The sequence below is a fragment of the Mustela nigripes genome, chromosome 9 (assembly GCF_022355385.1).
Source record: "Mustela nigripes isolate SB6536 chromosome 9, MUSNIG.SB6536, whole genome shotgun sequence".
NCBI lineage: Eukaryota > Metazoa > Chordata > Mammalia > Carnivora > Mustelidae > Mustela > Mustela nigripes.
Window position 1 is genome coordinate 22,455,141 of NC_081565.1, and position 14,734 is coordinate 22,469,874.

Consider the following 14,734-nt stretch of genomic DNA (forward strand, 5'->3'; position numbering starts at 1 on the left):
TGGGATACTAATTATGTTTCTTTATATATTCAGATGGACACTGAATACTGGAGTGGCTTTATATTTTTTTTTATAAAAATAACTATTTGTTTTCACAAATTAAGTAAAGATGTTGGCCTTTTTGACTAATGTCTTTATATTTGTTCCTTAATTTTTGAGGCAATTTTGAATATTTATTTTTAAAGATTTATTTATTTGAGAGAGAGATCAGTGCAGGTGTGCCTACATGCATGGAGGCAGAGCGGCAGAGGGAGAGGGAGAGAGTCTTTTTTTTTTTTTTTTTCCTAAAGACTATTTATTTATTTGACAGACAGAAATCACAAGCTGGCAGAGAAGCAGGCAGAGAGAAAGGAAGGGAAACGGGCTCCTTGCTGAGCAGAGAGCCCGATGCAAGGCTTGATCCCAGGATCTTGAGATCATGACCTAAGCCAAAAGCAGAGGATTTAACCCACTGAGCCACCCAGGCACCCTGGGAGAGAAAGTCTTAGGCAGACTTCTCCCTGAGCATGGAGCCCAACGTGGGGCTCTATCTCATGACCCTCAGATTATGACCTGAGCTGAAACCATGAGTCAGGTGCTTACCCGACTGAGCCACCCAGGTGCCCTGGCAATTCTAAATATTTAGGGAAAACTAATTTTTGGAGACATGAGAATTTTCTAATTTTTCTACTTTTTAACTCTTAATTTATGTTTTTAGATTAAAATATATTCAAAATCTGAATATTTGAAAACAACCCCACATTACTTTTTAATCTTTAAGATCACTGAAATGAGTTCAAGTCAAGGTCATAGTAAAAATCACGACAGGATGTTAGGAGAGAGAAAAAACTGAAAGGGAAAAAGAAAATTTCCAAGCAAGAAGCCTGTAGAAATTTTAAAAACTAGCAGCAATAAAAATTTCAGACTTTATTGAGTATAACCCATATACATTCAGAAATAGGGCACTATAGGTTATTTATTAGTGAAGATTTAATTATTTATGGACGTTAATAAGAATATGATTCTGCTCAAATCCACAGCTTAAACTGCAAGTCTGACTAAATCCTTACAACTTAATATTATTTGGTAAATGATTCTTTAGCTACTAATTAAAACACTGAGATGGAAAAGAGAATTCCTCATGTCAAATGCATAATTCAGAAGTAACAAATGTAACTCTGGGTTGCACCTTGTGAGATAAAATTATAGACACAAAACCAGCAGATTGATCAAAAAAGACAAAATCCCTGGTGTGTTACTGTGTTTGTTGGCTAATCATACTGGAAAATGATTCTAACCCTTTTAACAGCATGAGATTTTTTTCTAACAAAACACACTGTGCTTCAAATTCATGGTAATGATTTTCCACTGGATAAACATGGTAGAAAATACAGCCTTTCATTTAACATCAGGTCTTTCAAACACAGTGCATTAAGCGTATCTTTTGATTGTGATGTTTCAACATGTGGGATCTTAGTGACCCTGATAGGACTGCTTAGCCGAGAGCCAGCCAATTCCTAGTGCTAGGAAAGGACTGACCTATGAGTGTGATTGTCATATGGAAACCAAGCCTGAGCCTGTCCACCTCACCACTTCTCCATCAGGCTCTTACACTCAGAGCCACAATTCACCTGTCCTTACCACCCCACAGCCAAAGAAAAGATCATGTTCAAAATCCATGGTGTGTTTATTAATAGATGAATGGTTAAAGAAGATTTGGTACACGACAGACACACACACACACACACACACATACATAACATAATTGTATTCAGCCATAAAAAAAGAATGAAATCCACTCATCTGTTGAAGGGCATCTTGGCTCTTTCCACAGTTTGGTGACTGTGACCATTGCTGCTATGAACATTGGGGTACAGATGGTCCTTCTTTTCAGTACCTCTGTATCTCTGAGATAAATACCAGTAGTGCAATGGTGGGTATGGAGGAGGGCACGTATTATAGGAAACACCAGGTATGGTGCATAAACAATGAATCTTGGAACACTGAAAAAGACAATAAAATAAACTTAGGATGTGAAAATAAATTAAAATAAAACTATTTGGAAAATTTTAAAAAAAAGAATGAAATCTTGCCATTTGCAACAAGATGGATGGAACTGGGCAGTATAATGCTAAGCAAAATAAGTCAGAGAAAGACAAATATACGATTTCACTCATGTGGAATTTAAGAAACAAATGAGTAGAGGAAAAAAAGGAGAGAGACACACAAACCAAGCAAACAACTCTTAACTGTCGAGAACAAACTGAGGGTTACCAGCGGGGAGGCGGTTGGGGGGCGAGGTAAAGTAAGTGATGGATTCACGAGTCCCTTGTCAGGATGAACACTGGGCGATGTCTGGAGGTGTTGAATCACTCTACTGTACACTGGAAACATAATATGACACTGTATGTTAACTACACTGGAATCAAAATTTTAAAAAACTTTAAAATCCATCATGTGAATTTCCACCATGTGTCACAAGGACGGAAGCCAACTATCTCCCACCAGCCAGCATTTGCTCCTCGGGGCTGAAAACCAAACATAGTTGTGTTTTTAAAAGTTGGGATGAAGGGCCCTCACTGCTCAGGTGAGCTGAACCCACCACAGCTCAGATTTTGAAACGCCAAACCCGAGGCCTGACATCACCACTAAGGGGAAGCCAGGTCCAAGGCATTAGGGACACGTTCTGGGCTGCGGAGCCCATCACCAGTATTTGATCTCGCTGACCTTCAGCCTGTTTGCACTGCCTCTCCTGCTCCTTCCTGTGGAACCCACAATAAAGACACTTGCCTTGGTTTCCCTCATCCCTTCCTGCTCTTCTTCATGAGAACTGTGAGTACGAGCTGGCTTTCCAGGGGCAGACATCTCCTGCTCCATTGGCCTCATCATATCTGAATAATCAAACCAATATTTTAAAACACAGAAAGAAGCTGGGGAACACTGGCTTGTACATTCCCAGTCCAAAGAACAGTATTTTATTACTCCCATGCCATGGTGTACACCTGGTCTTTGGAATTCTCTTTGGCCAATGTTGGTATGTATTCTCCACGAAATCAATATGAAACATCACTTGCCCATGGAAAGATGCACATAGGGAACTGTCGGAACTGGGAGAGGAGAAGGTAGTGAGCAATGGATGATACTGAACAGACAGGTCAATGCTGGCATAGAGAACTGGCTCGAAGCTCTTGAACACCACACCAGCACTACGCCAAGCATTGTGTGTCCCAGGGAAGTAATCTTTGCTTAGCTGACTGCATAATCCCTACAGAGAACAATGGAAAGTAGCAGAAATGATTTGGAAACTGGGTGCTAGAATAAAACAATGAGATGAAGGATTAATATCCAGGAAGAAAAAATTTTTTAATGGAATCTGTAGATAGAAGAAATTATCATAATGGGTTCCAATGAGAAATTCATATTCAGTTCAATTTGATGATGGCAGGAACAAGTGTCCATTCAACTAACAGTCATTAGATATAGTATTGAGCTACCCAAAGAAACCAGGAAAATTGTGAATATTTCATTCCTTTTAAATCTATTATCAAAAGCCCTGTTATTGACTTCAGGGTTGTGGAAATTAAACATCTTTCTATATGCTTATTGACTTATTTTTTTTTGAAGTACCTGTCTTTTTTCTATGTCTGTATTAATGTCTATGTTTTCTCAATGGTTTGTAGTTCTTTATATATTTTAGATAGGAATCTACTGACTGGTATTTCTATGTCCATTCTGTGCCTTGCATTTTTACTCTTAATGTCTTCAATAAGAAACAAATAAGGATTTCTTCATTATAATGCATTCCATTTTATCAATAATATGCTCCCTGATTAGTGGTTTTCCTGTCTTGTTTAAATTATCTTTGCCTTCCCCCAAAACTTATTCTATTATTTCTTCTAGAAGACTTACTGTCTTTTAAAATTTGGACCTACAGGGCGCCTGGGTGGCTCAGTGGGTTAAGCCGCTGCCTTCGGCTCAGGTCATGATCTCAGGGTCCTGGGATCGAGTCCCGCATCGGGCTCTCTGCTCAGCAGGGAGCCTGCTTCCCTCTCTCTCTCTCTGCCTGCCTCTCCATCTACTTGTGATTTCTCTCTGTCAAATAAATAAATAAAATCTTTAAAAAAAATTAAATCTAAAATAAATAAATAAATAAATAAATAAATAAAATTTGGACCTACAATCCAATTGGAATTGTGTTTTGTGTATGATGGGAGACAGAGGTCAAGATTAATCTTTCCCCACAGAGCTCTCCATTGGACTAAACACTGTTTATGGAACACTGCTTACTGCCTCTCCCTCCACCCCCTGGCTCTCTAGTGCCACCTTCATCACAAGCATATTAAGCTGTTTAAGCTGTTTTATTTCAAGGGAGTTTTCTGTATTGATGTATTTACGTATGGCTTGAAATTTCTTTAATTTAGATTCACTGTCCACTTGGGTCCCTAAGTGAGGTCAACTTTCTTGGGATGTAATTATTGCCAATAAACAGCCCAGGAGTGATATGTCAATTAGACTTCAAGCAAAATACAAATTCCAGTTTCTGGGTGGACCCAAATCTTTCTCCATCTGACTCCATGCCTCCTCACGTCTACAGACTATAGGCATGAAGAAGTCAAGACAGTTAGATACTTAGTTATCTGTCCTCATATTCACAAACTGCCTGAAGACCCACATTGTTTATATTTGTAATCACATTTTCATTACTGCTTTCTTTTTTAAAGATTTATTTTTATTATGTTATGTTAGTCACCATACAGTACATCATTAGTTTTTGATGTAGTGTTCCATGATTCAATGTTTGTGTATGACACCCAGGGCTCCATGCAATATGTGCCCTTCTTCATACCCATCACTGGGCTAGAGAGAGAGAGAGCATGAGTTGGGGGAAGGGGGAAGGTGATAGAATCTCAAGCAGACTCTGTGCTGAGCTGGAAGCCTGATGCGTGGCTCGATCGCATGACGCATGAGATCATGACCACGAGATCATGACCTGAGCCGAAACCAAGAGTCGGAAGCTTAACCAACTGAGCCCTCACGTGTCCCTTAGTGGCTTCTCCTTTGACTATTCAAAGGAATGGCCCCTCTCCCAGATGGGCTGGGCTAAAGTTGGGGGCACAGAAACTAGAGACTCCAAAAAGGCTTTTTCTTTAGTGATTCACCATTGAGGAAGTGGGGAGGCCACCCAGGCCTGTCTCCACCCAGAAATTCTGAGAAAGAACTAAGCAGCCCAGGAGGTATGGAAAGAGAAATTCCAGGAGATGGAAGTTTCTAGCAAATGTTTAACCTGGCTCTGGGTCTCAAAAGCCTCTGTGTTCTTGGGCTTATCACCTCTCCAAATCCACCCAAACACAAAAACAGCCTATTAAAACACATATCAGAAATAAATAAAATAAATATAATGTCACAAAGAGTCGAATGTCAACACTTGACAGGGAAGTGATGTCAAATTGAGCAACTCTCACCTGACTAGTACATGTGATTTCTGGAAGCCCAGGGGTCATCAGCCAAACCTGTTGGGATCCAAAAGTCATCTTCCAGAAGCCAGAGATGTAGCTGAAATCTTCAGTAGAAACAAAAGCAGAGATGAGTAGGTTTTTCCGTAAATATCCTTGCCGTTCTGTGCACACATCTGGATCTGTGCACAAATTTCACACGCTAGGAAGAGGGACCCAGTGTTGTTTGGGAACAGCAGAGCAGAGACACGGAGCTTGGAAAACACAGTCTAAGGAAAAACTCATAGCTTGGGTTACATAATAGGGCGACATTAACAGGTCAGCCCCTGTAGGGAGTCTCTGAAATTAGGCTCGCTCTTCTTCCGCAAATCTTTGCAACGGGTCTCAAGTTCATAGGCTGTAGCAGAGAGGACACACCTATGTTGAGATCGGACAGAGGGCTCAGAGCAGGGAAATTGAGACCTGAAGCCAATCCCTTCTTCCACATCCCCACCCCACTCCCCAATATAAATGCATCTCTGCAAACAGATCTGCCAGGACTGTGAACAGGAAAAGGTTTCTCCAAAGCTAGGTAGCTTGATAAGTCACTATGGAAATAGCTCCATGGTTCTTGGCTTTAATGGCATGCCGGCAAGTATCACAGTAGCGAAGCCTCGCCCCTTCCTTCTGTGATTTGGATCCAGTGGGTATGGGATGAAGCCCTGGCGTCAGAAACTATAAGAAGTTACTCAAGTGATTCTTACTGTGCAGTCAGAATCGAGAGCCCCCAAATTAGCTTAAACACCTTCGGACTGCAGCCATCACACTATATAACAGAAAACCCAAGAATGTGGGCCCAAAAGGCTGGGAAGACTTTTCAGTCAAGGATCAGGTTCAGGATGAGTTGATTAAAGGAAAATTTACAGATTTTGGAACAAGGAATCAAATTGTTCCTGGATGTTAACTTACTATTATTATTATTTCAATTTTTTATTTTAAGGAGGCTCCACGCCCAACATGGGGCTGGAACTCACAGCCCTGAGATGGAGTCACAGTATTCTACCAGGTGCTCCCATGGATGTTATCTTATTTTTAAAGCTCACACAGAACATTATCTGAGAAACTGATTAAAGTTTTTTAAACTAGGTTTTTTAAAAGAGCATTTTGCTAATAATAAATAGTGGAGGAGTATCTAATCTCAGACCCCCGTTTCAGACGTCAGACTCAGGTTTCAGTATCATGGGATACACTTTTTTAAAAAAATATTTTATTTATTTGACAGACAGAGATCACAAGTAGGCAGAGCACCAGGCAGAGAGAAAGGGAGAAGCAGGGTCCCCACTGAGCGGAGAGCCCCATGAGGGACTCGATCCTTGGGCCCTGGGATCATGACCTGAGCCGAAGGCAGAGGCTTTAACCCACTGAGCCACCCAGGCGCCCCGCATGGGACATACTTTATGAGAAGGAACTCCAGCTCCGAAAGCAGAATGAAGTGGGTGCAAATTCTGTCCTTCCAGTTATCAAGCTGTGGCACCCTGCATAGGTTACACAACCTCTCTGAGCACCTGTAATGGGGGTAATAATACCTGTTTCCCAGGAAGCTGGTCGGGATGAAATGGGACAGCATATCCAAAGAGCCTTTGGTCAGGCTCTTTGACACTGGAACCACGTGGATTAACTCAGGGTTATGGTAAAGATATTCGGGGAAGGTAAGAACAAGGCAATAGTCACAAAACCCACTTGGACTTGCTCGGAGCTGCTGCTGAAATATTTTGGGAATGAGAGGCACCCCTGCCTGGTCAGTAGCAGGCATTCTTTGTCCCGATGGTCTCCCACCAATGGGGTTCAAATACTTCCCATCCGATTCCTTTGACTGTGGATTCAGTGGCTCTGTCTTGCTCTATGTGAAGCCTGATTACTTGGGCCTGCCACCTCTGGAAGGGTTAGGCCTATTCAGTAGAACTTCTACCTCAGGCCATTTCATAGGCACTGACTAGTCATAGATGGGCCCAGGGAGGGTGGTGAGGTCACTTGGCACTGAGCCTGTGTAAAGAAGCCCTCTGGAGAAATTTATAGGTTTATGGGGCCTGATAGCTGAACCAGCCAGAGCTCATTAAATAGCAGTAGAAACACCAAAACCCCTCAATCTTTCCAAGTTGTTTGTGTGGCTATGACTTAAGGTCCTCACTAGAGGGCAGGCAACTTTAAATGATGGATTTTTTTTTTTATGGTGAATAAACTGAATAAATGATAATCATTATTGGAATAATAATCATAGGTAACATTTATTACATACATTCTAAAAGTTGGGAACTCCACTAAATGCCATATATTTAATTAATTTAATTTAATTTATTAAATATATTTAATTTAATTTACTATATATTTAATTTAATTTAAATTGCCATATATTTAATTTAAATTTATATTTATGTATATAAATATTTAATTTATATTTAATTTAATTTAAATTAACATATATTTAATTTAATTTAAATTACTTCTTGTACTCTCTTCACCTCGTTCTTACCATAAATGATAACAGTTCTTTCCCCACAACTGCATTGGATGTTTCATGAGGATAATGTCTATTTGCTATTCTTCACTGATCGATTACTGAGTCTGGAACATCACAGTAGCTGAGTAAGTACTTGTTGAATGAAATACATATTGAATGAATTGAATCTTAAGTTCAAAGCCAAAACATGGAGGCTGTTATTATTCTAGTACATTGTGTTTATCATTAGTAAAATTCCTTTCAAATTTTGAAATATCTCTTTTTAGGTATTTGAAATTAAGTATTAAGTAGTTGTCCCAGAGGATTCCTTCGATAACTTTTATATGCTTTATTTTGGAGGGTGTTGGGAAATTTTTTTTTAACAGAGAGTGATAGACATTGTCAAAACTAAAATCAATAAGATCCTCCTTGAGAAGAACTTGCACTATTAACTTATAATCGTAATTTAAGGTATGTAATTACCTGAACCAATCTGTCAGTTTGTCTCCAACAAGTTCTTATAGCACTGACCTCACACCACCACTGTTCTAAGGACTTCATACCCTCATAAAGGTACTATTATTAACCCCATTTTACAGATGGTAAATAGTTATGCATAACTATTATTGGCCCATTTTACAGATGGGGAAACTGGGACGATTAAGAAAACAGATTTCACAACCCGTAAGTGGCACAGCCAGGATGAAAACCCAGGTGTTCTAGCGGGAGACTCCGGAACCTGGTCACCACAGTGCCTACTCACCTCACTTAATAAGATTGCACAGTCATCATATAAAGTTCTAATTGCACAGGTAATGATTCCGGTAGGCCACCGCAAAACAAATTTGGGAAAACTTTTGCACATTTTTATCCTGGACTTTTCATTCATTTGACATAATAGTGCTAGAAAAAGAAGGTCAGACAGTTCCTGGTTTAGACAGGGAGTTATTTTGTCACGGCATGATGAGGAATTATAAATGGTGATCCCCTTTCCAAAACACCAAACACACCAACTTGCAAAGGCTGGCCTGCTCTAGGGCAGAGTTCTTGGCGTATCAACTGAAAAACCAAAGCAGACAATGCAAACATTTTTAAAATATCCTCAGAATGCAATATACTTACAGCCAAGGGAGTTTTGCAATGAAAACAACAGGCAACAACTGTATGACTCAGCAATTCTGCTCCTGGGAAGAGTCACCAGAAGAACTGCAGACAAGTACTCAAAGAAAAACCTATACGTGAATATTCAGAGCACGAGCCAACTTTTCTGAGAGCCAACTGTATCATTTTCACCAAAGACAACATTTGCACGTCTCCGCCAAGCTGCTGAGCCCCTCCTGAGGATCCAAAACCACAGGCATCCCTAACACAACAACTGAAACACACCCCTTCTCCTCTCCCACACCCTAGTCTGCTCCTTTCCTGGGCCCAGCTCTGTGACCAGAACTACCATTCATCTACCTGATATGGGTTAAATTGTGTCCCCCCGCCCCCAAATTCATACGTTGAAGTTCTAGCCCCAGGACATTTGAATGTGACCGTATTTTGGAAATAGGGTCATTGCAGATATAATTAGTTAAGATGAGGTCATTAGAGTGGGCCCTAATCCAACATCACTGTTGTCCTCATGAAAGGGGAAATCTGGACATGGAGACAGGCACACAGGGAGACCGCGGACTCCTAGCCTCCAGAATTCTAAGACAATACATTTCTGTCCTTTATGTTCCCAGTCTGTGGCACTCCATTAGAGCAGCCCTCGAAAACACACTGCCCAGTGGAGACTTCCTGTCCATCTCTCACTCCCACTCCTGGTAACTAGACCCCATGCATTTCGGCTCCAGAACAGCTCTAGAATTCAGCTGCTACCCTTTCCACAGCCTCCGTAGGTGTGTTGGGAAATTTGGTTCTCTGCAAGCCTCATGTTAGGACAAGATAGACAGGGACTTCGCTGACCGAAAGGCACAAGGATGGATCCAAGCTGGCGCAGGGGAGAGAGAGTCTAGGATTCCAAGGGGATATAGAATTGGTGGGGCTGGACAGCAGGGGTGAGGACGCGCCTCGCTGCGGGTAAGAGAAACACCAGCTCCCTGCTTGGCTGGAGAAAGCTGAGTCGGAGCAGGCTGGTGCAAATGTCAGAGAGCTGCGGCTGGCCAGAGGACAGGGTTCCCCTGCCTCTGTCCCCAGGGCAAGGTTTGGGGCCGGGCTTCCTCCTGGGATGTGTGTGCTGGGTGAGTGGAGATGGGGGGGGGGCACCTTTGCTGCTGGGGTTCCCAGGGGCATGGCTGAAGCGCACTGTGAGGCACAGCTTTGTGAGGCTGCAGAGGGTGCTCCTTTTCCATCGAAACCAAACGAACAGGTTTGCCCATGAGATTCCAGGTCTCAGTCCAAGAGGTGTGAGCTGAGCAGGCGCCTGGCCCAGCCCAGCATCAGCTCCCCGCTCAGGGGGGACGCGGGACACTGCGCAGGAACTCTGGGCTTTAGACTCTGAACACTGGGATCCAGCAGTGAAGGACCTGGAGCACGGGGCCTCCCTGGGCACCCAGAAGGGCTCAGAGCAGCTGTGCGTGCCTTGCTCTTTCTCCCCTCTTCCTCCCTCACCCCACGCCCCTCCATCTCGCTCCAGGTCCCTCCTCCCCGCTGCCCTGCCGGCACCTGCCCCCATCTTTCCCTCCTCTCTCATCCCGTTAGCCCCCTTGGCCCTACCAGCTTCCTCCTCTGTTCCTTCCTTTCCTCGTGGGGACCCCTTTTTTCCCCTCTCCCCTCTTCCCTCTGACTCCTTCTTTTCCTCCCCGCTTCCCCTCTCCTGCTCCCCCCCTCCCCCCCCAAGGCTCCCCACCTCCTCCTCCCCTCCCCTTAGCTCCACTCCTTTCCCGCCTTCCACTTCCCCTGCCCTCCTCTCCCCTCCATCTCCCTTCACCTCCCTTACCTTTTCCTCCCCCCTCCTCTTCCCCCCCCCCCCCCTCCCCCCCCCCCCCCCCCCCCCCCCCCCCCGCTCCCCCCCCCCCCCCCGCCCCCCACCGCTCCTTCTCTCCCCCTCCCTCGCCCCGCCCATCACTGTTTGTTTTTCTCCCGGATCCAGATGAAGGGGTGGCCCTGTTTCTGCCCTGCCCTGCCGCATTTCTGGCAGCTGGAGTCTTGCTTCATGGCGGAGGGCTCGGGCCCTCAGGCCCCGGGGAAAGAGCCCCCACTCAGCATCCAGGTCCTGCGAGCCCAGTACGAAGGCTTGCGAAGGCAGCAGAGGGCGCGGGCCTACCTGGTGGTGCTCCCGACAGGTAGGGCTGGGCAGGTGCTGGGACAAAAGCCAAAAGCGGAGGGAGGAGGGCCTGGCTATGGGCACGATGGGTGGTGGGCTGCGGCCAGGGCCGGTGGGGGCTCTGTGGGTCCTCCTGGTGGGAAAGAGCAGGCAAGCCAGCAGAGCCCAGCAGGAGGCCAGTTCTGGGCAGCTCTGCTTGGCTCAGTTCCCCTGCAGGGGCCTCAGCCAGGCATTAGCCAGCCGCCTGCTGTATCCGGCCTCCACTCTTAGGTTCTCACCTTGCCAGACTGTTCTGCCTGGTGGAGGTGGCTCGGCCCCCTGCTGGGCCAGGTGGGGGGGGGGGAGGTGATGGGAGCACTTCCTGGCTGGGTCTCGCCTCCTGCAAAGCAGAGAAACTGGCCCTGGAGAGAGCAGACATGGTGCTCCCAACAGTCCGCCATGGGCCAGAGGACATGTGGCGCTCAGGGACCCAGACTCATGGAGCTTACTTATCATGGTCTCAAACAACTTCTAAGGAGGCATGAGATACAGAAGACTCAAGGAGAGAATGCCTCTTCCCTCTGGGAACTCAGATTTTGTTCCTGGATAAGTTAGGAGCATAAGGCTCCACCCCAGCCCTTCTCTCTAACAGAGGAATGAATGGGTGGAGGGAGGTGGGAAGAGCAATGCTGTGCCTGAGGGTTTCTTCAGGACTCCCTGAGCGGCCCACCCAATGCTAGGCCAGCTGGGAAGGAATCAGGGGCCAGAGGGACATCACCATCTGGAAGGAAGTGTGCTGCCCTGTGGAGATAACAGTGGTCCCACGGAGCGGAGGGTGCCCAGCTCCCATTCCTGGGGCTGTTCTGTGTGAACTGAACTGGCACAGCCAGACACTCCCCATCACTGCAGGGTGGACACCAAAAGGTTCCTAAAGGTCTAGTCCATCCCCGAACATGTTTATTAATTCAGTCATTCAGCAAACAAGAAATTAAACCACTCATCAAAGCAAGAGAGTACCAGGCTCAGCAGACTCAGAATTCGGACGCACATTGCAAAGACAGGCCAACTCGACATGCCCCTGCTCCAACCCAACCCTCTGGGTCTTTCTCCCACACTCTGTAACTCAGTGTGCTCCCCCCCCACCCCCCGCCCAGCTATCCTCACTGATCAGTTTGGCCAGGTTAATGCCAGAAGGCTGGTCGGACCAGACTCTGATTTGTCAGGGAAGACTTCTGACTCCCAGGTGAAGTCAGCCACTCAGCAGGATCTGTTTGGGGTCGGGGTCCAGGTGTACCCTCCACTTGGTCTTTTTCCTTGTCCTCTGTGGCCCCCGAACTGGGACTGACAAGGAAGGAAGCTCCTTTCTACAACCAAGTCCTGCCCATCTGCCCGGACATAATGGAGAGGATACTAGTTCCAAGGTTCTCTTATCACATGCCCTCTTCCCCTCTTCCCAAATAAGTACACAGCATTCGGGACTTTTAGTCAGGGCGTCTATGTCCAGAAAAATCAGGTAGTCCTGAAGTGGGAACACATTCAGTCCCTCTGCGGTTTGCAGAGATGGCCCCACCAGTCCTGTTTCCTGCAGACTCCCAGACCCGGAGCTCTAGGGGCTTCCTTCTGCCTTCATACCTCAGCGCCGTCTCTCCCCTCCTGCGCGCACCTGTCCCATCCAGGGCCTCCGGCAGGGACAAGTGCCACGAGGCTCAAGGGAGCCCCACTCACGATCCAGAGGCAATAGACCAACTCTCTTTGGAACCCCTTTCTGTCACTGCCACCAAGGGTTGATGATAAACTGTCGTGGGCCACAAGGTGGTAAAAACAGGTGCCCGAGAATAAGAGACACCGGTCTGGACCACCATCCCTGCAGCCAGTTCAGAGAAGCCGGAGCTGCTGTAACTGTGTTCCCAGATCAGTGTCCGAGGGGTGGGAGAAGGCGAGGCTCCAGACCTCCAAAAGGAGCTGCTTTGAAATACCGCTTCTCCCTCCTGCACCTTGGGCTGTAAACCCATTATGGGAATCCCAGAACAGAAAACCCTGTAGGTGAAGAGTAATCTTTTCCACTGGCCAGTGCCTGTGACTCTGTTCCATTCTTCCAATCTGAACACTCGTTCCCTAGCTCTGCCCTGGGGTCACCCCCTCACTGCAGTTAGGAACTGGAGTCGATTATTAAACTCTGTTCTGCTTCAGATTTTTGTCATAGCATCGGTTCCCCCCTGCAATTTTCTTGTAACACATTCCTTTGCTTAGCGTTTTCCTAGCCCACTAGAACCTATCCGTGAAGATGTGGATTTTGTCTCGTTTGCTGCCGTATTCCCTGAACCTAGAATGAATGATGCTTGGCATGTAATAAGTGCTCAATAAATACTTGTTGAATGAATGAGTACATGTGCATAAGTGTGTGTATGTGTTAGAGAGGGTTTGTGTGGGTGTGAGTGTGTGGGCAGGGAAGGGAGGGGACAGGTGGGAGCAGGTACAGTGGGATCGCGTGTGACTCACGTCTATGTGTAAATACATATTTGGGATAATATTCCCATGGCTCGAGACCTCTGAGACCGCCAGAATGAGCGCTGCCATGTACCTACCAGTGGTGACCCTGCTTGTGCCTTGCTTTGCCAGGAGGACACACGCCTGCTCCGGCTGAGTCCATGGTCAGTCCTGTTTGGATTAACAAGGAGAGAAGACATTCAGTGTCCCTAGAAGAGGCAGATCTGGAGGCTGAGGGGATGCTGGAGGAGGCCAACGGAGGCTGTCTTCGGGGCCCTGAATCTCCATGGCACGCACACCTGGAGATGTACCGCTGCGTTCAAACCTTCCACCAGGAAATCAGTCTTCCAGTAAAACACAAGAACAAGCTCATGGGGTCCAAACAAAGACTCCCTCAGGAAGGAGACCCAGGTCTGTTTGAAAACAATCCGATGACCCAGCAAGGGTCCACCAACCTACCAACAGCCCAGTGTGAATGTCCGGTGAGCAATGCCCAGACAAAGGCAGAGGGATCTGGCTTGAAATTGGACGTTTGGCACCCTCTTTCCAAGAAGAACCCACACAGGTCTGGAAAGCCAGCTCACTATCCATTTCCCCAGAGGAAAACGCCCAGGATCTCTCAAACCGCCAGGAACCTGGGCTTGTATGGCCCAGCCTAAAGCTTCCTACTCATCCAAATGTCTCAACGTTGAAACTATGGATGGCCTCATCCAAGAACCCAGGAGGCAGAGCCATGAGTCGGGCCTCTAGCTAGGAGCAAGAACCAGACTAACTCAGTGGTAGGGATTTTGAACTTCATGGTGGCATGGTCTTGTCCTTCAGAAAAGAAGAGATTGCCTAGGCCAGATCTCACACAGTCTAGGATGAAAGAGTGTATCTGATCAGGGTGGCCCCACTGTGCTTGTATATGACATGACTGGAGCCCTAGATGCCGATTCCTTGGGAAGGCCCCATAGGCATCTTCTCTGTCCCTAGAAATGGGAATTTGGGAATGTGATACTGGCACCCTAGCCATAGGAATGCCTTAGCAGGAGCACAGGAGTCAACGAGTGTGAGCAGCCTTGTTTTCAAAATGTTCTGATGATTTCTTACATGATCTGGAGATGA

The 14,734-nt window shown here is 46.1% G+C and overlaps 1 protein-coding gene and 1 long non-coding RNA gene across 3 annotated transcripts in view; one reads left to right on the plus strand and one right to left on the minus strand.

The window, feature by feature from the left end:
* Nucleotides 1-11,435, minus strand: part of LOC132024521 (uncharacterized) — a 40,128-nt gene extending 28,693 nt beyond the window's left edge. For both annotated transcript variants that reach the window (XR_009406255.1, XR_009406256.1), the window contains exons 1-2: nt 11,162-11,435; nt 5,442-5,539 (exon numbers count right to left, since the gene is read on the minus strand). This is a non-coding gene — a long non-coding RNA (uncharacterized LOC132024521). The remainder of the gene's footprint in view (nt 1-5,441; nt 5,540-11,161) is intronic.
* Nucleotides 10,327-14,734, plus strand: C9H9orf152 (chromosome 9 C9orf152 homolog). The gene is made up of 3 exons (XM_059411094.1): nt 10,327-10,468; nt 10,988-11,180; nt 13,760-14,734. The coding sequence occupies exons 2-3, from the start codon at nt 10,988-10,990 to the stop codon at nt 14,284-14,286; spliced, it is 720 nt and encodes a 239-aa protein (XP_059267077.1). The 5' UTR covers nt 10,327-10,468; the 3' UTR covers nt 14,287-14,734.